Source organism: Sturnira hondurensis, unplaced genomic scaffold, assembly GCF_014824575.4.
Source record: "Sturnira hondurensis isolate 20B ecotype Veracruz unplaced genomic scaffold, ASM1482457v3 Scaffold0008380, whole genome shotgun sequence".
NCBI classification, from domain to species: Eukaryota; Metazoa; Chordata; class Mammalia; order Chiroptera; family Phyllostomidae; genus Sturnira; species Sturnira hondurensis.
Window position 1 is genome coordinate 2,089,183 of NW_028081011.1, and position 21,293 is coordinate 2,110,475.

The following is a 21,293-nucleotide window of genomic DNA, read 5'->3' on the forward strand; positions in this document are numbered from 1 at the left end:
GGGGGGGGGGGGGGGGGGGGCTGTAAGGAAGGCTCCCGGTTGCATTCCCCAAATCCCCGCCTCACTGTCTAGCCCTCGAGGCTGCAGGCCCTGCAGCCGGCCGCATCCCGCATCCCGCCTACCTCGGGCTTTTCGGGGCGGACCAGGCCTGGGGCGCTGCGCTGAGTGTGGGGTACGAGGAAGGCCTGCCCGTGGGGGCGGGGGCTGAGCTTCCGTGTCGCCGGCAGCGTGGCGGAGACCCCGAGGCTGCCCGAGGGCGTCGAGCCGGGCCTGGAGTACGCGCCCTTCGACGAAGACGACGGTCCGGTGGACTGCGACTGCCCGGCCGCCTGCTACCGTGGGCACCGGGGGTACAGGTCAGCGCCCGGCGCGGCGGGGGTGCACAGGGCCGCGCGGTGGGGCCGGGGCGATCCCTCCCCCTCACCTCCGCCTCGCCCCTCGCCCCTCCTCACCCAGGACCAAGCACTGGTCCAGCAGCTCGGCGTCGCCACCTCCCAAGAAGAAGAAAAAGAAAGGCGGCCACCGGAGGAGCCGGTGAGAGCGCCGCCAGGCGGCGGGGAGCGGGAGGGGCGTGTTGGGGCCCCCCAGGCATCTGCAGGGACCCAACGCAGCATTTGTGAGCCCGCCTCTCTGAGCCCCTCCGCCCTTACTAAATTTCTCCCCCTCCCCGAGTGGGCCTCTTTCACCAAGTCCTCTCCCCTCATCGAGTCCCCAGCATGGTCATTCACCGGCTCTACTGGACACGCTGACCCCGCCCCTGACTAGGTCCACCCGATGGGCATCGCACTGCCCTTCCCTGGCGGTCTTGCCCTCACCACCACAGTGTGAATGGCCTGGGGAGGTGGAGTTTGGCAGCGTCGCATCTGTGGTTCCCCCTCCCCTGTCCTGCCTGAGACCCTGGCAGATGTCTAGGAGCCCAACTAACCCCATCCAACTGTGTCCTTCTTTCTCCCCTGGCCCTCAGCAAAAAGAGGAGACTAGACTCGGAGTGCAGGTCAGTGATGAAGGTTGGCAAGAACCAGGAGGGGCTGGGGGGAGGGGCTCTGTGGGAGGGTGAGATTCCCAGCTCCCTCCAGGGCCAGGAGGCCTGGTCTCTCGGGGCCTGGACTTCCGACACCCCCAGCTTTTCCCCCACAGAGGCTAGAAATCCCAGCATTAGAGCCTCTATACTTTGGGGTTGAAACCATCCTCTCCTACAATGCCAAGGGGGCTAGAAGGATGACCAGGGGGCAACACAGGCGGCTCCATCAGCTACCCTTAGAGATCCCGCCGACCCCCCAGGCCTCGGTTCACTCTGTATAACACGCAGTTGACTTCATGGCCTGGAATCCCCTTTCCAGCTTTGATACCCGAGGCAGCCAGCCTCCCCCAGTCACTTCAGCTGTCCCTCCCTCCACCTCCCAGGCCCCAGTTCCCTAGACCCCACCGCCCACCCCTTTTTCCACAGCTGTGGGAGCTCCTCACCCCTGCGCAAGAAGAAGAAGAGTGTGAAGAAGCACCGCAGAGACAGGTATCCTTCCGCCCCTGGGCCTCCTCTCACCTCCGCGGGCCCAGGACCAGAGCTGCTCTGCTGCCGGGGTGTCCCTGAGTCATCCCAGGTGGGCTCAAGAGAACCCTTTTATGGCCCCACAGGTCTGATTCTGGGTCCAGGAGGAAGAGACGGCACAGGTGAGTGGTGCCCTGTGGAGGTGTGACAGGAGGATATGGAGATACGCTATGCCCCCTGCAGAGACCAAAGCCCAAGGAAGCCACCTCGGGAAAGCCATTGCGGTTGCGGTTGCCAGGGTCCTGCCCTGCCCCACCCTCCAGCTGCAGGGACTCCTTCTCAGAGCCAGGCAGGGGACTGAGGGCAGGGGGAGCAGAATGCAGGCCAGCTCTCAGCAATTCTTACCTGTTCCACGAGTCAGCCTTAACAAGGGGACCCCAAGAATCTCCAGACTACACAGCATGTCCAGTGTCCAAGGGGTGTACTTGTAGAGGTGTCAGTGAAGAAGGCAGAATTGGAACCCTGAATTTGCAGGAAAAGGACATGCCAGGCAGAAGGAAGCCTCAGTGGGCAGGAGATGGGGTGGGTGGCCTGTAGCTAGAGGTGGAGCATCTGAGGGGCAGATGCCAGCCCCCAACCCGCCTGACTGTTATGGAGTTGGCCTCCACGTGGGCAGGGCTGAGAGCCAGCATGAGGCTCGAGCAGGACAGTGACTTCTTCAGGGTAGATTGGGAGAGAGGACAGGAGGCAGTGTAAGGCAGGAGCCCAGGCAGAAAAGCAGGGGTGGAGAAAGTAGAACACTCAGCACAGAGGGAAAGATGTGTGGCAGTCACATGTCCCACGGTTGGCACGAGAGCCAGACCCCCTCCCAGCAGCCCTGAGGAGGGGCAGAGTCCCCAGCTCCACCCCAGCAGTGGGAATTTGCCCGTGATCATTTGCCAGGTGGGGGAGAAGCCCAAATGAACACCTAGTGCTGGCCCTCCAAAATCTCCCTTCCTCTCCCGCAGTTCTTACGGGCCAGGGTGGGCATTGCTGCCCTCAGTAATCACTATCGGTTTGCACAGATCCTCTGGCCACCTCCCAACAGCCCTGGGAAGGACCTAGAGAGGAGCTAGGCTGGAGAGCTCCAGACGGGGACACTATAGCCCAAAGCATGCAACAAGATATAGACGCAAACTTCTGCCCCTGCCCCACCCCCCCACCAAGCCTTCCCACCACTTGCTCTGATCCCATGAGAAACACCTTCCAGTGTCTCTTAGCATCATCTCATTTTTGGTCAGAAGAAAGCATCTGTTTAAGACTAAAAGGATTGAGCAGGAATTTGGTGGCATCAGGGGAGGGTGGGGCTGAGAGACCTACGGGACCAGGCATGGGGTGAAACCTTAGAGGGCTAATCATAAGGCTCTCAGTCCTTTTGTCAAAGGCAGGAACTAGGCTGTGGGGCCCACCCCAGAGAACTGGGGGGCCCCGACTGAGAAGACCTGGGCCACAAACAAAGTGTGGAGGGGCCACCCTCACTCCGGTCACTCATCAGAGGAACCTGCCCTGAGACCGATGCCAGAAGATAAGGGCATGTCACCCTCCTTCTGGATCTGTGGCCACATAACCCTTTGGTACTCCCAGAGGGAGCAGCAGTTAGGGCCCAGACAGGTCATCATGGGCCAAGACTTCCCGGAGAAGGAACAGTTGGCTCAGTGGAAGAAACCACAGCAGTGGGGGGGGGGGGGGGAATGGGCAATCCCACAACTGCCAGGAAGGCTCAGGTCAGAGGAAGGAACAAATCTCAGGCCCACCGAGGCACAGGCTCCAGGGCTCTGCCTGCCCTCCTCTGCCTGGCTCAGGCCGTGCTGTCACCTCGCCTCTGCTCTCTGCAGATCTCGGAGCCCCAAGAGCAAAAGAAAAGAGAAGAACAAAGAGAGGAAGAGGTGAGAGGAGGGGCTCTGTGGGAGGGTGAGATTCCCAGCTCCCTCCAGGGCCAGGAGGCCTGGTCTCTCGGGGCCTCCAGTCCCCCAGCCCCTCCTCCCTCCCCCACGCAGCGCAGCTGACCGTCTGGATCACAGAGGCACAGAAAGCTCATTTTGTACCCCGCTGCCAGATGAAAGAAAAACTCAAACCCAGAGAGTAAGCCAAGAGCCCTCATGAGTCAATGGCAGGGCTGGAACCGGAACCCAGGCCTCTTGCCTCCCAGTCCAGGGTCTCTTCAGGCTGAGTCCTTGTAACCCCCCTGCACCTCTCCAGAGTCTCAGGGGGCTGGGACCATCTAGAGAAAAAGGGGTGTTTTCCTAATTCCCATAAATGACCCACAGGGACTAGCCAGGCTTTGCACCGGTGTGGACAGGCTTTGTGTGTTTTTGTAGGGGACTGGGGAAGAGGATATTGGTCAGCAGCGGCTTGCATCAGGCCTTCACAGGGATTCCCCCATGCGGAGGTCAAGCAGAATTTAGTAACAGGCTGATTTCTCTTCCCAGGCCACAGGAGTCTCCAGGCCGGAGGTCCCATCACCACAGCAGCAGAAGTTCCCACAGCCCCTCACTCTCTTCCCAGGACAGTGATTCCAGATCACCGAGCAGGTAGGTCCTGGGCCACTGGGAGCCTCAAGGTGCGGTTGAGCTAGGCTTTCTGCTGGAGGGATGGGGCTTGCCTATTAAACATCCGCAAGGGTTGGGGAGCCAGGCTGATAGAACAGCAACCAATCAGTGGGCAGAGCCAATGCGGGCCTGGAACTGAGCTTGGCGCTCGAGACCTTGAATGGAAATCAAGGCCAGGAGAGGACTGGGGCCTTGCTCTCTAAATAGAAGGGTTCCCCGTCCAGTGCGGGGTGGGGGGGGGGGCGGGTAGAGGCCTCTTGTAGAGGGGCGTCCTACGCCAGCTGTCCCGCGCTCCGTGTCCGCTGACTCCAGGCTGAGCCCCAAGCACCGAGACGAAAGTCGGAAGACGGGCAGTCAGCAGTCGAGCGGGAGCCGATCCCCTTCCCCGTCCGGCGGCAGCGGCTGGGCGTCGCCCCAACAGAACGGAGGCAGTGGGCGGAGGAGCGGAGCGCGCGGGGGCCGTCCCGGCTCGGCGCAGAGCCCGCCCGATGTACGTACGCCTGGCTTTGCAGAGGGTTCCCGCGCGCGCGCGGGCTGCGCCGTGCTGGGACTAGGCCAGCCGCTGCTGGGTGGGGGGTGGTGAGCGCGTAACGGGGCGGGGGCGCTGCCAGCCTCCCTCAGTCCGCCGCTTCCCCCTCCCGTGCGACCTCCCTTGTACCGGAGCGGCCAGTGGTGCTTGGTTGTTATGCCCACCTGGCCCTAGCGTCCTGGGGTGGGAGTGGGGGCGCCCTGCAGGCTTGGGCCACCCTTGAGCTTGGCACACTGAAGGCCAGAGAAGGCTGATCGCCGGGACACTGAGCCATTTGGGTAAGGAGCTGAGGAGGAACCCAGATCTCTCGCCTCCCTCCCCCAGGCATACTGAGGCGGGAGGGGCGTGGCCGCTGTGGCAGGGCTCCAGACAGGACTCCCCTGGGCATCACCTGGGCCCCGAGCCTCCCGGTCTTCGTCCAGTTCTCTCTCTGTCTCAGAGTGCTCTCTGTCCCTCACCCCCTCGCTAGCCCCCACCCCTCTCTCAGACTCCCGCCCGCATCTCAGTCCCCTTGCCGCAATAGAGCCGCTGTTGTTCTAGAGTCCTTGCTGCAGGGAGAGTCTGTCCTTTCCCAGGCACTGCCCTCACTTGGGTAGGTCAGACCTGGAGATTCCACTTCCCATCCTTTCTAAGGCACTTCCCAGTGTACCCATTGCTCCCTGAGAGACCACAACAACAGCCCACGCCCCCCCCCCCAAAAGAAGCCAAAACTGTCCCCTCCATCCTCCAGGAGGGGCAGAGATGCCTCGAGGCCCATCGGTAGGTGGGGTGATTGTAGGAGCTCACAGCCCACGGTCTGAGCCAGGGTGGGGGTTCTCCTAGGCCCCGGGACGGGGGGGGGGGCGGGGGCGGGTACCCAGAGCCCGCTTTCATTTGTTGGTCTTAGCAGAGTGCAGAGGCTCTCTCAGGGAGGAGGGGCTGCAGCACCGGCAGGGGCACCGGGTGGGCACAGGGACTGGGGGTAGGCAGCCTGCAAGTTTCCCCCCCACCCCCAGACCCACAGGCTGCCCAGCAGTCTCAGGGTGGGGGGCTGCCCCTCCCCAGATCTCAGGTCTCAGCAGTGAACATGTACATGTTGGTCAGTTTCATTTTGATTTTTGGCTGTTTTCCTTTCACTTCCTTTCTTTACCCAAATACCCTTAGTTCATGGCCTCAGCCCAGAAAGCCAAGGGCTCCTGACAAAAGGCCCTTGGTCTCAAGGTTAATATTTGTTAAAGGGCATTACCTGTCTGGAGACCGTCCCACTGGACGAGGTGCCAGGCCCCTGAGCTCTGAGGGGCTGGTTGAGCTACGTGGGGATGATCACTCTGGCCTCCCTGGGTCTGTCTGGGGTGTGGGAGAGGGCACACACAGGCAGCCAGGGCAGCCAGGGCAGGGACAAGTCTAAGGCACGACACCCAGCCTGGGCACCCTTCCACCCCGTGGGCACAGGGCCCTGACGTTCTCAGGCCCCACCCCTCCCCAGAAGTACAGAAAAGCACGTGCCTTCAAGTCAGGGTGAAAAGGATGCCCCTTCCCACTTTTGGTACCGCCGCCCCTCCCCCTCCCTGGCCCAGCCTTGGACACCTGAGCAACAACCCCCACAGGAGCCCTGGGCAAGTACAGACAAAATGGCCATGGTGCCAGGCAGACCCCAGGAGCAAACAGTCAGGGAAGGTGGCCTAGCCTCCGGCCTGGGGAGAAGGCCTCAGCCCACCCCAGTCTCATCTCCCTCCCAAAACAGGACCCTGTTCTGACATGGCCTTGGGAGTTTTCCAGGAGACAACCCTCCATTGCTCCTTTCACAAAACATGGTCCCCAGTCCTCTGTCCCGTCTGGGGTCAGGGAGACCAGGGACTGCAGACCGTCCCCACCTCTCACCTGCACGCAGAGTCCCTCCTCGCCCCGTGGAGCCTTTTCTAAAAGTGAGATGGGGACATAGACTTCGCCATAAACCAAAAACGTTTCTTGGGAAAAGCACTGGGGGTGGTATTCTTGGACTCTACCTTTAAAAAAAAAAGAGAGAGAGACAAATGAAAAAAGAAAAGCTCACCATTTTTAACCCCGTCTATGTTTTTGTTTTTGTTTTTGTTTTTTTAGCCTCCCATTTGAAACGTGGTAATATTGTGATTCCATTTCTCCTTTAGTGGCAAGGGGAGAGGGTGGGGAAGTTCATGTAACTTTTTCTGTTATTTTGTTTTTGTTTGTATTTTTGTTTCCTTTTTTTTCCTTTTGTAATGTACAGAAATGCAACCTATCTCTCTGGGGGGGTTTCTACCTTTTTCTCTGTTGTTCTAGAATTTTGCTTTTGTGCGTTACTGTTGGAGCCTCTCCTAATGCAGAAATGGTTTTTGAGTCTCAAGTGAACATTAATCGCACACATATCTCTATGTACTTATTTCGTCCTTTGCAATCAGAATTTAAAAGGGAAGATAACTCCTACAAACCGATTCCCAAGCCATCAGCTTGTGCCAAATCTGCAGTACCAGGCACCCTTCCCCTCAGCCCCAGGGCACAGGGCACACTGGTGGGACTGCCTTGGCTTTCAAATTAACCAAAGGGGTACAGATGGCACTTCTGGGTCCCTGTCTATAAGGAACCTTGGAGAGAAGCTGGGAGGGAGAGACTCGTCCCAGTCACCCAGGGACCTCCCTTCCCAGAGCAGTGAGCTTCCTGTGGCCCCTCAGTTCCGTCTAGTACAAGAAGCCTGGGCATGGCAGGGACAGGCTGCTCAGCACCTTCCATGCCAGGCCTCTCAGATCCTGAGGAGACTCTCGAATGGGGAGCTGAAGACACTTGAAGTTAGCTAAGGCGAGGGTGTCAAAGCCAGATACTCCCAAGCAAGAGAAAAACAGTCCGTCCTCATCCTGAAACTGAGGCCAGCGGGATGCTGGCTCCCGCCATGTCTTTGTGGTCCCGTCCCGGGCCGAACCCCACAGAAGGGTTCCTGGGTTCTGCTGCTTTCTGCTCTCCACACCTCACAGAGAGCAAATGACCATCTCGAGTCACACAACATTTTAGAGGGAGATCTAAAAGGAGACCCTCTGATCTCAAGACCCCGAGCCACAGTTAAGATGTGAAGACAGTAGCCAATGGGAGGCAAACTCCAGGAGCCCTGAGCAGGAGGAGGAGGCCTTGGGAGGTGGATGCTGGGAGTCTCCACGCATGCCTTCCCCGTGGGGACCCCTCCAGATGCCGATGGCAGGCTCCCAGCTCTCTCAACTCCCCAGAACTCAGGCCTGCCCACCTGCAGACCAGGGCGTAGGCGAGCCTGGCACTGCATAAGTGACGCAACTCTGTGTGACTGCAGCTTTAGCAACTCGTGGAGCCCTACGGCCTCACAGCTCACACACGTGGAGAGGAAATGGGGAGGCACAGAGGGCCAAGGGAGCTGCGCTGGGGCACATGATGTGGGATAGAAGAGTAAGACGCTGAGCCCACAGCCCAGCAGATAGGGTGTGCAGGGCTCACAGCTTTCGAAGCAGGGCCCCCTGCCTTGGCACCGCCTGTCCCTAGCACTGGGAGTGTCTCACCATTTGCTGAGAGTGCCACACAGGACTCCTAAGCAAGGCTCCCAGACTCTCTGACCTCTACCTCTGGCTCGAATTTCATCACAGACCGGGCAGCCAAGGGCAACGACCCCAAGAAGAGGTGCCTCCGCCCACAGCACTCCTTGACCTGCCTCATCTGAGGCCTCTCTCCTCCACAGCCCCAGGAAAGAGCAGTGACCACAGCTGGAGCGGGGCAGTCAAAATAGGCAGGGACACCTCGGCACTTTCCTGGACACCCCCGATGAAGCCAGAAGGCAGGAGGAATGAATTTTACTAAAATGGTGCTGAAGCCACGGGGAAAGGGAGTCAGGTTGACCCGAGGCAGGATCAGTCCTCCAAATTGAGTCTGTGGCTGTCTTCCCTTTTAAATGCACAGTTCCCCCTTCAACCCATCTGTCCACTTGGATTGGCCTTGTTTAAACAGCTTCTCTTTCTTTCTGGCTGGGTCCACCTTTCTCTCTGTCTCTCTATTTCCTGCTCTCTCTCCCTCCCTCCCTCCCTCTCTCTCTCTTCTTGTGTCTCTCTGTCTGTTTCTCTCCATCTGCCCCTGAAACGGGCCTGTCCCCCCAGGCTGCCAGCCACCCCTTCGCCCACCCTGTGGTTCTGCTTCCATCAGCTGCTTCCTGCATGCCCTCTGGAGGTTTTCTGTTGTTTAAAGAGTTAAGAAAAGCTTGCCTTTTGGAACCTGTTGGGGTGGGGCGGGGAGCAAACAGTGAGGGCTGGGCAGGAGCCCCCTGCCACCCCAGGGACTAGACCAAAAGCCACGCTTGGCTGCCCATATGCCAAATCACAGGGGTAGCGCAGCTTAGAGTCACTGTCTTCCCCTGTCTGCATTCCCAACGCGGAGACCTTCTTTTCTTTTTTATTATTGCATTCCCGTCCCTGACCACTGAGAAGGTAGGTATCCCAGCTCCGCTGTGCGCTCGCTCGCTCCCATCTCCAGATAAGCCCTGCCACTCTGCTTGGTTTGAATGTGGTTTTCTTTCTCTCTCTTTCTCTCCGTCTCGCTCTGGTTGGTTTTCTCCCTTTCCCTTTTCTTTATTTTAGTGACTACTCATTTGTAACTTGCATTTTCTCCAAATGAGCTACAAAGCTGTGTTTCCTGGTTTTGTCGTTTGGTTTTCTTGACTCCCCCGCCCCAAACAACAACTTTTCTGGTTCATTCTTCCCTCCTTTCCACCTTCCCTGCTCCTCCTTCCCTCTCCCCACCTCACTCTCACCTCCCAATCCCCCTTCATGCCCTCTCTTCCTCATTTTGTTGTCTGAATGCATTTCTGTGTGGTAGCGTTCCAAGTTTGTGTCCCCTTCCTGAACTCTATGCTGTGGTTGAGCCAATCTGATTTCTGTTGTCTGGAGTAACTGCTAACCCTCCCACCCCTCACCCCTGCCAGCCCCAGGGCCCACTTGGGCAACGAGCCTTTGTTGGTGGAGGGGCCTATGCTGGGCCTTTTGGCCTCCAGATCCTGGAGGAAGTTCTGGCTGAGGTCAGGCCTGGGGAAAGAATCCTTGTACCAGTCTGTGGGGCCTGCTGGGCTCCCGCGGGTCCTGCACTGGCTGCAGGTGGAGCTTTAGGCTGGGAGCTGCAGGACCATGGGGCTGACAACAGGGCTGAACCCCCACAGCTCCATCTTTGGGGTATGATGGTAGTTGAGCTTTGGGTGCAGGGGCAAGCTGGCCAGGAGTAGGCACTGGACTCAGAGGCCCACTTAGAAAAGTCTCTGTGGGGTCATTTGGGGGTAGAAGGAACTCTCAGTTAACCCCTGCCTCCACGGACCACTACGCAATCCAGACAGGCGCTCCCTCCTTCCCCCAGCATCTTTGCATCTTTTGAATTTGAGCTTAATATGCAGAGAGGTCTAGAAGGGATAGCCAGTAGAGGCCAGGGACGCCCAAGGGTAGGGCAGAATCAGGCTTGGTGGAACTCTGACTTCCAGCCCAGTGCTCATCTAACTACACTGAGGGCACGCGTCGGACGCAGGTGCTCAGGGATGCCAGCTCCCCATCCCTACCCTTGACACTGTTTTCTGTCCCACCTAGGAGCAGCCACAGAAGCCTGATACCCCAACACTCGTGAGGCCTTGCTGGGCCTCCATCCTCAGCTTTGGAAATAGAAGGCCTCATCTCCCCCCTTGTTGACCACAGGGGCAGGTCCTCAGGGGCTTGCCACTCACAACATTCTTCAGCCCTGGGTGGTGCCAGGAGGGCAGACGAGGACGTTGTTCGTGGAGGGAGATGTGGGGGAGTCTCCCACCCCAGTGCTGCTGGGGGAGTGGAGGCCCCACCTGCAAGGACTTCCTGGTGTGATCAGACACCCAGAAACAGGACCTTCCAAGGCTGAGTTTGGGGGTAGCATTCCAGATGCTCACTTTTTCTTGTCTTTAAGAACACCAGGACCAGCCAAGCACACTGTTCCTTTCTACTCTCTTCCCATTGTCTTTTCACCTCAAAGATTCCTTACATAAGCAAAAAGAAAAGATGTTGAATAGAAAGTCAGTGATCACCCAATACCATTGTGCATTTTTCTCTCCAACTTAACTGAACCAAATTGTTTTTTTTAGGTATCCCATAAATTTAACCTGAGGTAAACTCTCACTAAAACAATGAAGAAACTTAAAAAAAGAGAAAGACGTCAGGGAGCAGGTGGTACCAAGGACCAGAGGGGCTCCTGGGAGCAGGCCTCACTCACTCACTCACTCACACACTAAGCATTAGCTGAGCATGCCTCCGTGCCAGGCCCGGCCCGAGTGTCCCTGTCCGAGTGTCCCTGCCCAGGGAGGGACAGGCACACCTGGGTTTGCAGCCCCCACCTGCCGGGCTGAAGGACCGACAAAAAGGCCACTCAGAACAATGAGAGAGGAAAAGCTGAACCAGGAATGCGGAGCTCTGCTCATCAGAGTAGCCCTAGCCCTAGCACGTCCTGGCACGGTCCATACTGAGGGAAGGAACAGGGGGCTCTGTGGGATCGCAGAGGAGCGCACCTGATACAGGGTGAAGCTCAAGAGAGGCTTCCTGGAGGTGGTGGCCTTGGGCTGACTGTCAGGCTGTGAGTCAGAGTGGGGAGAGGGAAGGGAGATGGGTCCAGGCAAGAGGGACAGGACTCAGAACAGGCTTCCAGAGACGTTTGGTGGTCCCTGGTCACCACGGTCCTGTCTGGCAACGAGATCCCATGGTTTCTGGGCTTGTATCTTCCTCAGTTCCTGGGGATGAGGCTCCCCCTCCGGCAGGATCCTTTTGACCCTTTCATGAGGGCTTCTGGAGGGGTGGACGGATGAGGGTGAGATCGGCTCTACAAGTTCCCCCCCCCAGAGAAGGCACTACCTGCCACCCTGCCTAACATCTTCCTCCCATTTGCCATCCCCCAGCAGCCGGAGGACACGCCCTGGGCCTGTGTGCCTTCCTGCCCTGCTCTGACCCTGCTTGTCTCTGAGGAAACGGAGAGTTGGTCATTCTCTTTAAAGACCTCTCCACCCCCGAATAGACCCACTCTGTTCAGAAAGACCCCAGTTATGCTCATTTTACCAGCGGGGAAACTGAGGCCCCAGGGTTAAGTCACTTCCTCATCTCTCAGCAAACTCACCGAGGGGTTGATTCCATTGTGCTCACCTTGCCAATTACTATCATCTTGAGCTATGGCAACCAGTTGGCTTGGAGGAGGTGAGAGGGAAATGGGAAAGAGCTTGGACTTCAAGACATGCCAGGCAGGAAGGGTCCAGATCAGCAGAAGGGGTGTAGCCCAGGGACTTGCACCTCAATGACTGGGGACCGCAATGCGATGGGGGTGCACATTCACCCAACCCAGGCCCTTTTTATTCCTAATACTCCCAGATGAACAGTGGGAAGTAGAGACAGCCCTGCAGTGCCTGTGGGAAGGAACCTCATGGCCCTCGGTCTTCTTCCCACCCTGCTGGCCTCTTCTCGGAGTCCGAAGTAGTAGCTTAGATCCAGAGCTGGGTTGGAGTAGAATTCACATGGAGGTCCTCATTCCCAAGTTTAGAATTCTGCCCGCTGGCATTGCTGACCCCCCCCCAAAAGTAGCAAGCAAAGGCTTCGTAAAGGCAGGGTCCAGCGTCGCCTTGGGTGTGGGCTACTATGCCTTAGCTGCCAGGACACCCACTCTCCCACCCAGTATCTGTTCACACTACACTTTGACAACCCAGGGAATAGGAAAGAAACTGGACATCTGGGGAACCTGGAGAGTTCTTTCTCATTTGCCTTCTCAGGAAGGAAAGGGATTCTGGATGGCAGAACCTAGTGCTGGGGGCTAGGGAGCTGTGCTGGCGGGGGGTGGGGCAGGGTGGAAGGCATGTGTATTGGGGAGCCCAGGTCTCTGGTAATGTCTATTGAGAATGGAAATGCCATCTCCGAGGGGCCGTGGCTGAACAGTGCAGCCTCGCTCTCTCTTAGCCTAGGGTCAGTGTGCTTAGAGGGGTGTCTTGGTACCTGGTAATACTTATTCTGCATCCCTATGCCTGCCTGTGCCCCAGAGAGAGATGCCAGGCTCTCCCAGAAGGAGGTCTTCATGGCCCATCTGGCTCTAGTCAGCTGCTTTCACCTCCTATGGTTGGTACTCATTGGTTGCTTCAGCCACCAGCTGTGAGCTGGCTGTACTTCTCCACCAATGGGGCTGACTTCTTGGCTCTCCCTTCATGCCCAGGCTGGATCCAGGCTTGCCCAGAAAGACCTTGGCACCGCCCTGGTCCCTGCAGGAAGCACCAGGGCCGTGTCAAACACACACTCCTTCCAGCCCTGAGGGGTGGCAGTTGGTTTTGTTCTCTCATCTCAAGAGCCTGTCAGAAGAACTTGGCCCAGACCCTGCCCCTAACCTAAGACTCCCTGGTTTGGCCTGGACTCTTGTAAGGGCAATTCTTCCTTCCTCAGCAAACAGTATTGAGGCCCTACTAGGTGCCAAATTCCGTGATAAAGACCCAGGTTACAGAGCTGAATTCGACACCAAATCTGCCCTGGAGGTACTCAAAGTCAAGTTGGTGCTGGTGATTGGGAGCGGGATGGGAGTGAGGGACAGACTTATAAACAGACAAGTGTAACCAACTGTTCCCACAATGAAGCCCAAGGACAGGAGGAGGGTCAGTTCTGTGGAGGGAGGGGGACGGAGAGGGCGGTCAGGGGGCATGCAGAGAGTCTTGGAGTATTTGCTCTGTAAGGAACATCAGGAAGCCAAGCCCAACACTCTCCTTTTATGGATGGGGAAACTAAGGCCCAGGAGGGGGAAGTGACCTGGCCGGGGTCACCAAGTAAGGTAGTGGCAGGCTCTGAGACCCTGGTTCTCAGCCAAGGCCCTTTTGAAGGTACCAGGTGCCCTTTCTGGTTTTCTGTATGCAGATCCTTGTGTCCTAACTCCACTTTTGAAAAAACATAGGACATCTCTGTTCAGCGGTCATGGTCACCCAAGCGGTGCCTGCCTGCCTGCCTGCTCAGGCCGGAGGAGCCAGGCGCTGCCAGCCCTTCCTCCAGAGGCAGTGTGGCCGCCTTTAGGCCTAGGATGGGGTGGTTGAGTTTTTCTCTCTCTCTCTCTATCTCTCTTGCATTTTTGTGAATCTAATGATGAACTTACGCTACCACACTTTTCCCTTCTCTTACACATCTTACCTACTAAAGGAGGAAGTGCCACTTTATTGGTAAGTGGACGTTAACCAAGAGGGACTTAAAAAATCAGAACTTAAAAAAAAGAAAAGAGAAAAGAAAAAGAAAAGAGAGAAACAGAAAGACAGTCGGGTCCTACTGACAGCTCCACAGGTCTCTGCAGGGCCGGAAAACAAAGAAAAATGTTAAAAGAAAAATGTCAGTTCCCCAGGAGTTAAGACATTGTTTTTGATTTTGGTATCTAATGACATTTGTGGATTTTGTTTTTTATTTCTGTTTTTCTTCCCTTTCTTCGGTTTAGTTTTGAGTTCAGTTGTCCCGCCCCCCACCCCATCTGTGTGCCGTGTGCCCCTCCATGCCCTCACTCACCCCCACGCGCTGGGGGGCCTGGCCTGTCGGGCTGGCCCTGGTCGGGCCTCCCGGTGCCCGCCCTCTCTCTTCTCTCTGCTGGGATCGTCCGTCCCTTGGAGGGGGGCAATGCCAGCCCCGTGCCCGTCCTGGAGCCCCTCCCTGTCAGCCCTCACCGCTCCGTCCCTCTTGTGTTTTGCATGCTGAGAACCTTGCATGAGCTGCACTGTTGAGGCCAGAAGGTGGACCCGCAGGAGAGGCAGAGGCAGGGCAGGCGCGGGGAACCGTGTGTGCGATGCTCCGGGACTGGCAGCCCCCGGCCTGGGCCCGGTGAAAGCCCCCTCTCCTTCTCTCCCCCCACCCCACCCACCCGCTCTCTCACCCTTCATCTTTCGCCCCTTTTCTTGGTCTGTCCTCGCTCCTCCTCTCTTTCTCGGATTCCTCATCTCCGTTCTGTCTCTCCTCACTGCCCACTCTGCCTCTGCCCCCTCTGGGGTCTCCGTCTCTGCTCTCGTCTCTCTGTCCCCTCTCTCCGTCTTCCCCTCCCCCTGCCCCTGCCGTGCCCTCTCTGCCTCTCTCCCCGTCAGAAGCCCAGCTCGCCCTCGTCCAGGGTCGGCGACCAGGCGGAGGCCGGCGCAGCCACGCCGCCCGCGCGGGGGAAGGAGAGCGCCAGCCCGCGCTCGGTGCGGTCGTCGCAGGACCGAGGAGACCGCGCGGCGGGCGGACGCGCCAGGCGGCGGCGGCGTCGGCGGCGGCGGCGACGTCGGCGGCGCTCGCGGTCCCCGACCTCCGCGCCCCGCCGCAGGGGCCGCCGGCGCGGCCGGCCCGCGCCGCCCCGGGGGTCGTCGCGTTCACTCAGCAGCGACTCGGGCGGCGGCGGCGCGGCGCCCGGCCCCGAGCCCGGCTCGGAGCGAGGCCACGGCGGGCACGGTAAACGGTGAGTGGCTCCCTTGCGCGCACGGCCTCCCCACGGGACACCGCGCCCTCCCCCACGCACCGAGCGCTCTCCGGGGACGCCTGCGGGCAGCCCTTTCCTGGCCCATTTCTCTCCCCGCCAGCCTCCCGTCCTTAGGAAACCTTCCCGGGTCCAGGAACCTGCCGCTCCCGGCTCACACACAACGTCCTCCCGCCCACTGACCCGTCCTCTCCCCGCTGACCCCTCCCGCATCAACCCTGCCCCTCCTGAGTCCCCTCCGCTCCCCGGAGCCCGCGCTCTCCGTAGCTGAACCTCCTGTCGCCCTGCCCCTCCTCCAGGGCCAAAGAGCGGGCCCCGCGCGCGCGGCCGGCCAGCACCTCCCCGTCTCCAGGTGCGCACGGCCGGCACGGCGGCCCGGAGGGGAAGAGCTCGTCGCGCAGCCCTGGCCCCCACCCGCGCTCGTGGAGCTCCAGCCGTTCGCCCTCCAAATCCCGCTCGCGCTCGGCAGAGAGGAGAGCCCGCAGCCCCAGCCGCTCACCGTCGCCCAAGAAACCGCTGGGCCGGTAAGTGCGGGCCAGGTCCCGCCGGGCGGTGGGGGCGAAGGAGGGGTGCGGGGGGCCGGGGAGAGGCCAGGCCCGGAGCGCCCTCGCGCGGCGGTGGCGCTCATCTCGGTTCTGCCCCGCAGGGACAAGGACGGCGAAGGCCGCGCGAGGCACGCGGACGCCGATGCCGCCCGCGCCCGGCGCCGCTCCCGCAGCTATTCGCCCATCCGCAAGCGTCGCCGGGACTCGCCCAGCTTCATGGAGCCGCGGCGCATCACCAGGTATGGAGGGGCCAGGGGACCAGACAGGGACCTAGGGTGTGAAGATCCCTAGGATCTCCGGGTGGGCCGACGGAACCCACCGCTGGGAGGGGAGGAGGCTGAAGGAAAGGAGGTGGGGGTTCAGCAGAAGGAAGAGGGCTCACTGAGGAGAGAAGCTAGAACTGGTGGTGCTGGGGAGGGGGTGGGACTCAGAGACAGAAGTGGGGGTTCCTTGAGGGAAGGAAGACCTCAAGAAGCGAATGGTTCCCAGTGGGGGCCTGAAGGCCCATGGAAGGGAGGGGGAATCTGTGCTTGAGGCTGAGCGGAAAGCTGCAAACCTGAAACGAAGTTGTGGAAGATTCCAGCCACCCCTCCTGGAGCCCATTCTTCCCTCCTTCCCTCCCCACATTCGTCTCCTGGCAATGATGTCTCCTTTTCTCCTTCATCTCAAGGTCCAGCCTGCTGCGTGGCCTGTGGCCAGCCTGGGGGCCAAGTGGACCCCCTCTCCACAGGCTGCAGGGGAGATGCCCATGTGAGCTGATCTGGCTCTGTTCAGCTGTCTATCTGCCTCTCCTTTTCTCACTAACCTCACTGCTCACCTTCTAGCCCCTGGGGAGTTTGGAGGAGGGGCAATAGCTGCCTGATCTCTGGGGCAGCTGTGGGAGAAACCCGACCCTCCCACTTCTCCACACAGTCCAAGGGGCTGGGCCACCATCAGAGCTTCTCTGCCGGGCAGGTGGGAGGGTTCGGGCCTGGGTCTCCAGGTGAGCCAGTGGTCTGTGTTGGCAAAAATCACCCAGAAGTCCTAGACCCCTGACACCAGGAAGAAGGCCTCAGGGAACATTCTGAGCTCGGCTCTGCTGCAGCCTTACTGGGCAGCCCTGGGGGGTCCGTGGGCCTCCCCTTGTCTCCGCTCCCCTGTGCAAACAGTGAGCAGGCCTCCCTGAGCATCTTTTCAGCTCCCACGTGGTTTGATTCTCCAGCCAGCCCTTCCTAGTCCTTGATGACTGCCTTGCCTCCTCCCTTCCCCCCAGAGCTAGAGGCCAGACCATGAGGCTGGGGACATCCCCCAGACAGGTGACACACTCTAGCCATATATGGGGGGTCCTAGATGGCAGACCCCCACACCTGCTACCTGGCACCCACCTCAGCTCCTCTCCCAGGCTGCCTCCTCCTCCTCCCACTAACGCACACCTGTTTTCTTCCTCAGAATTAACCCCAGGTGATGGGGCATTGTCACCCCCCCTAACCACTCTCTTTTCTTTTCTTTGGGTCACAGTCTCCTGGCTTCAAACTAACTCCAGGGTTGGCGGGAGGTAGCTTAGTGAGGAGAGGGAGCCGGTGGGCCTGGGCCAGGCTGTGGGCGTGGGCAGCAGTGGCCAGGGGTCTCTTCCTTGTTCCCCCTACATGACCTGAGAAACCCAAAGATCCGTCCTGTGGGGAACAGAGGAGCAGAGCTAGGCCACATGTGCAAACGTTTTAATGCACAGAAGCCACTGCTTAGCTCTGCTGATGTGACTTGTCTGTATTTAAAACTTATGTTCATTCGAGAAATACTTATTGAGCACCTACTCAGGTCAAGCTGAGATTCGGGCCCCTTTCCCTAAAGGAATGATTGACATGAAATTGCCAAGTGACCACTCACTGTCCAGTCCTGTTGGTCGGGCACTCCAAGTCCAGTGCTCAAGGGCATCTGAGGCAGAGGAGCCCTGGCCACTGCTGGGGAGGGGCTCGGGGCCCAAGTGAGGGCCCAGGATGGGCAGAGCTCAGGGCCCTGGATGGCCTGTAATCAGCTTTTCCCTCCCGGCAGTGCCCGAAAACGGCCCATCCCCTACTACCGGCCCAGCCCCTCCTCCTCCTCCTCCAGCTGCCTGAGCACTGACTACTCCAGCCGCAGCCCCAGCCGCAGCCCCAGTCCCGGCCACAGCCACGGAAGCTACAGCAGCCACAGTCGCGGGACCCGAAGCCGCACACGCAGCCCCTCCCGGACCCTCAGTCCCAGCTACCACAGCCGGAGCAGCTCAGAAAGTGGGGGCTTCTGAGCCCTTAGAGACCTAGCTTGGTGCCCCCTGGCACAGGGAGAGGTGAGGGGTCAGGCCCCAGGACCCATGGGGGGGCCTACACCCTACTGCTACAACGAGGTCCCAGGGCCAGGGAAGACCTTGAGGTGGGTGCCCTGCAAACAAGGAGAAACTGGGTTCTGTTACTTCTGGAAGGTCCCTACCCCCACCTGCTGCCTGGCCACGATGTCCAGGGAACAAAGAGCCTTTTCGAACACAGGGATCACTCTGTCCCCCGCTTCTTGCTTGATGCCAGCTCACCAGGTTATGGATCTTAGCTCAGTGGACCCAGGGACACCTCCAAAGGTGCCAATCCCGGGAGCCTCCCCCACCTACTTCACAGGGCCCTTGGCTCATCTCTAGCACTATGCGGGCAGGGAGGTGGGAGAGCAGGCGGGATATTAGAAGAATGGACTAGCCCTCGGTGTACCACCATCCAGGCTGGGGAGCTGCTTCCTTCCGAGTAGGCTATAGGAGGACCCTGGCCCCGTAGCCTCCCCAGCCCCTTCCCCAGGCCCAGGCGTGCCAGGAGGCAACCGGGAACTCACTCCCAGTCCCGCCTCTCCTTGCCAGGCCAGTCTGTCCCCTGTGGCCTTCACCTCATGCTCTGGGCCAAGGCCACACCAAACAGGCCTTCTGCATGACAATAGATGGGCCACATACACACCACAACTGAGTGTGACTGAGATGAAAAGGGGTCCGGGTCAGGAGGTGGAAGAGAGCGGGGTGGATGGAGGAAGAGCCTGTGAGAAGAGGGGAGAAGCAGTGCAGCCTGATGGCTGAGCAGGCCCTGAGCAGTTCCCACGTGCCCCTTTTCTGGGATGAGGGCCAGATGGCAGGCAGCACAGCGTCACAGGCAAGGATAATGTGGGCTTCAGGGCCTGCCCAACGGAGCACTCCTCCTCAGGGTTTGGTGGGGGTGTGGCCAGCCAAGGCTTCCCAGAGAAGGGTGCTATAGCCCTTGGAGGAAAGGGTAGGATCTAGACTGAGGACCTTGGCCTAGGGCATCGACAGGAGGCAGTGGCGCGCCCCCCCGCCCCCCGCCCTCTTCTGCTGCTCCCAGCCCCCTCCTCCTGGGGCCCTCAGGGATCTCACGAAGTCTTCCTTGGCCCAATAGGGCAGATGCCCTGGGCTCCGGTGGGGGGAGGGGTCTGGGGTCTGGGGTCTGGTCCGGGTTCCCCCTCTCTACTTTCCACTCCCTTTTTTTTCCGCGGTGCGGATAAAATTTGGGACTAATAAAACACTCGGTGCCCGAAGGGCAGGTGGTGAGACCGGGCCTCTGTGGATTTGGGTACCTGGAGAGTATGGGAGGGGCATGGAGTCCTGGGGCCCTTTCCACTGAGAAATGAGAGGGGCTCAGACTCCTCAGGACCCGGGGAGAAGAACTGGCACCAAGGAACCAGAGCCCAGCACCTCCATCCCCCTGTCTCTGTGCAGGAGCCTGCAGAGCCTGCAGCTGAGTGGGGAGGGAAACAGGGACCCAACAAGATCACCCCCACTACCCTCAACCTCCACACCCCATCTTGCTTCAGCAGTGAGTGGAGGTGGGGCAGGGGGAGGAGACACTGAGCCAACACACAGGAGCCTCCCTGTATGTGGAATGTTCCAGAACGGGATAGGACACAGTTTGGAGTGTCACGTGACTGAATCCAGGCTCCCACTCTCCCTGTGTGACAGACAGGGCTGAGAGGTAGCTGACCGGAAATACTGTCCCGAGAGCGCCAGGTGCTGGGACTGGCGCAGAGCAAGTGTTCGATGAGCTACCATCCATCCTGGCAGGGCACTGGGGTGGGCCTGGAAGGCAGGGTTTAGAATAGTGGGTGGCTTTTTTCTTTTAACAGTTGTATTTCTTTTATATAGATCCAAACAAATACACAAAATCTCCCCTTCTCTCCTTCCTCTTTCTCCTCCTCCTCTGCACCTTTTCTGTCAGAGTGGTGGATTTGAACTCGATTTTGAATCAGCTGCTTGTTGGGAACCCGATGAAGGCTGGGAACCCTTTTCCCAGAAGATGGGGGCACGCCCACAATTTGGCATGCAGTTTTGGATCTCACAGACACTACTAAGCCTTTAGGGCCCAGTCTGCTGAGGAAGCATCTGACGTGTCCACAGCTCCCACCTGTGTCAGCCACGACACAGATGTCGGGTCGGGTCTGGTCCCCAGAGCAGAGAGGCCATGTCCCTGAAGCCAGTGGCTGTGTCTGTGTCTGACCTCCTCTCCACTTTTCTTTCTTTTCCCTCTGACTTAGAAGAGGCAACTGAGGAGCCCTTTGGCCAGTGGCTCTATTTCTGATCTGAGAAAGCTCTTCCAAAAAGTACCTATCTCTTTAAATCTTTACAAAGTTCAGCAAAACTGGGTGTCAGACAAGCTCTTGGGGCTCCAAGGAGCCTATGTTGGGCCCTGCTCTGGGCGTGCCACCCCTGGGCAGGGGCCCAGGAAACGCAGGTGGGGGCGAAAATGCAGCCTGTCTCACTCCCAGCTGCACCTGCCCCTCCCTGCTCCCTGCTCCCTTTCCTCCTTGCTCAGCCTGAGGCCTTCCTCCCTGCACCCTAGGTGGTACCCCTTCTCCCCTTTCGCCCCACCTCCAGTGCTGGCCCAACTCTCCTGGGCCCTCCCACTAGCACCCTTCCTGTGCCCACCTCTGGCCCCCCCAGTCTGTCCTGCTCTATCGAAAATGCAGGTCCGACCTTGCAGTCTTCACTCACTCCACACGCACTTACTGAACACGCACTGCCGGCTGCCACACTGGCTCCGAGGGCACTGCGCTGAATTGGTGGAGCAGAACTTTCTGCCCTGTGGACGCTGCATCCTGCGGTCCAGTCCACCAGGTCGTAGGGCTTGGAAGGCTCCTTAATGGCTCCACCTCAACAGGCCTCCTTTCTTCCTGCAGGCCCTCCAACCTCCCTTTACTTAGACACCCCCTAGTTTAGCTGACCCTCCTCCCTGGGTCCCCCAAGAATGTCCCTTCACCTCCACAGGTTCAGGTGAGGCTCAGCTAGGCTGCCTCCTCCTCCGAAGAACCCCTGGCCCCCAGCCATGGTGGCCACCCCTGCCTCTGGGTTCCTTCAGTGCTGGGTCTGTTCTTGCCTTTAAGGCCTTAAGCTCTTGTTCCAGTGTTTGTTGGCGTGTCTCTCTCTCCCTAAATATGTGAGCTTTCTGGAGCCCACCCCATGCTTTATTGGTTTCTGTTACCCCTAAAATAGGTGCCCTTGAAATGTTTGTCAAGTGAGTAAATGAGTAAACAAGGGAACCAGGGAATAAGAAGTTCCAGAAACCTTGGGGAAGGCCAGGGGCCCCAAAGCAAGGTGTGGTGGCAGCAAGAAGACACTAGAGGGCGACAGAGAGCGAAAAACTGCCCGTTGGTGTCAGCCAGGAGGGACATGAAACAAGCATGGACCGAGAGGACAGTCTTGGGGGAGGGTCCAAGTCAGC

At 59.1% G+C, this 21,293-nt stretch overlaps 1 protein-coding gene and 1 long non-coding RNA gene across 2 annotated transcripts in view; both read left to right on the top strand.

Annotated features, from left to right (window-relative positions):
* Positions 1 to 19,131, top strand: part of SRRM3 (serine/arginine repetitive matrix 3) — a 55,394-nt gene extending 36,263 nt beyond the window's left edge. The window contains exons 4-15 of the mRNA XM_037054802.1: positions 228 to 356; positions 457 to 534; positions 965 to 994; positions 1,448 to 1,510; positions 1,633 to 1,668; positions 3,361 to 3,411; positions 3,955 to 4,056; positions 4,387 to 4,564; positions 14,670 to 15,019; positions 15,337 to 15,561; positions 15,684 to 15,821; positions 17,611 to 19,131. Of these exons, the coding sequence (XP_036910697.1) occupies positions 228 to 356; positions 457 to 534; positions 965 to 994; positions 1,448 to 1,510; positions 1,633 to 1,668; positions 3,361 to 3,411; positions 3,955 to 4,056; positions 4,387 to 4,564; positions 14,670 to 15,019; positions 15,337 to 15,561; positions 15,684 to 15,821; positions 17,611 to 17,842 (1,612 nt within the window). The 3' untranslated portion in view covers positions 17,843 to 19,131. The remainder of the gene's footprint in view (positions 1 to 227; positions 357 to 456; positions 535 to 964; positions 995 to 1,447; positions 1,511 to 1,632; positions 1,669 to 3,360; positions 3,412 to 3,954; positions 4,057 to 4,386; positions 4,565 to 14,669; positions 15,020 to 15,336; positions 15,562 to 15,683; positions 15,822 to 17,610) is intronic.
* Positions 8,631 to 13,820, top strand: LOC118992819 (uncharacterized). Its single transcript, XR_005067721.1, has 2 exons — positions 8,631 to 9,030; positions 13,750 to 13,820. It is a non-coding gene; the product is annotated as an uncharacterized LOC118992819 (long non-coding RNA).
* Positions 19,132 to 21,293: the final 2,162 nt, after the last annotated feature.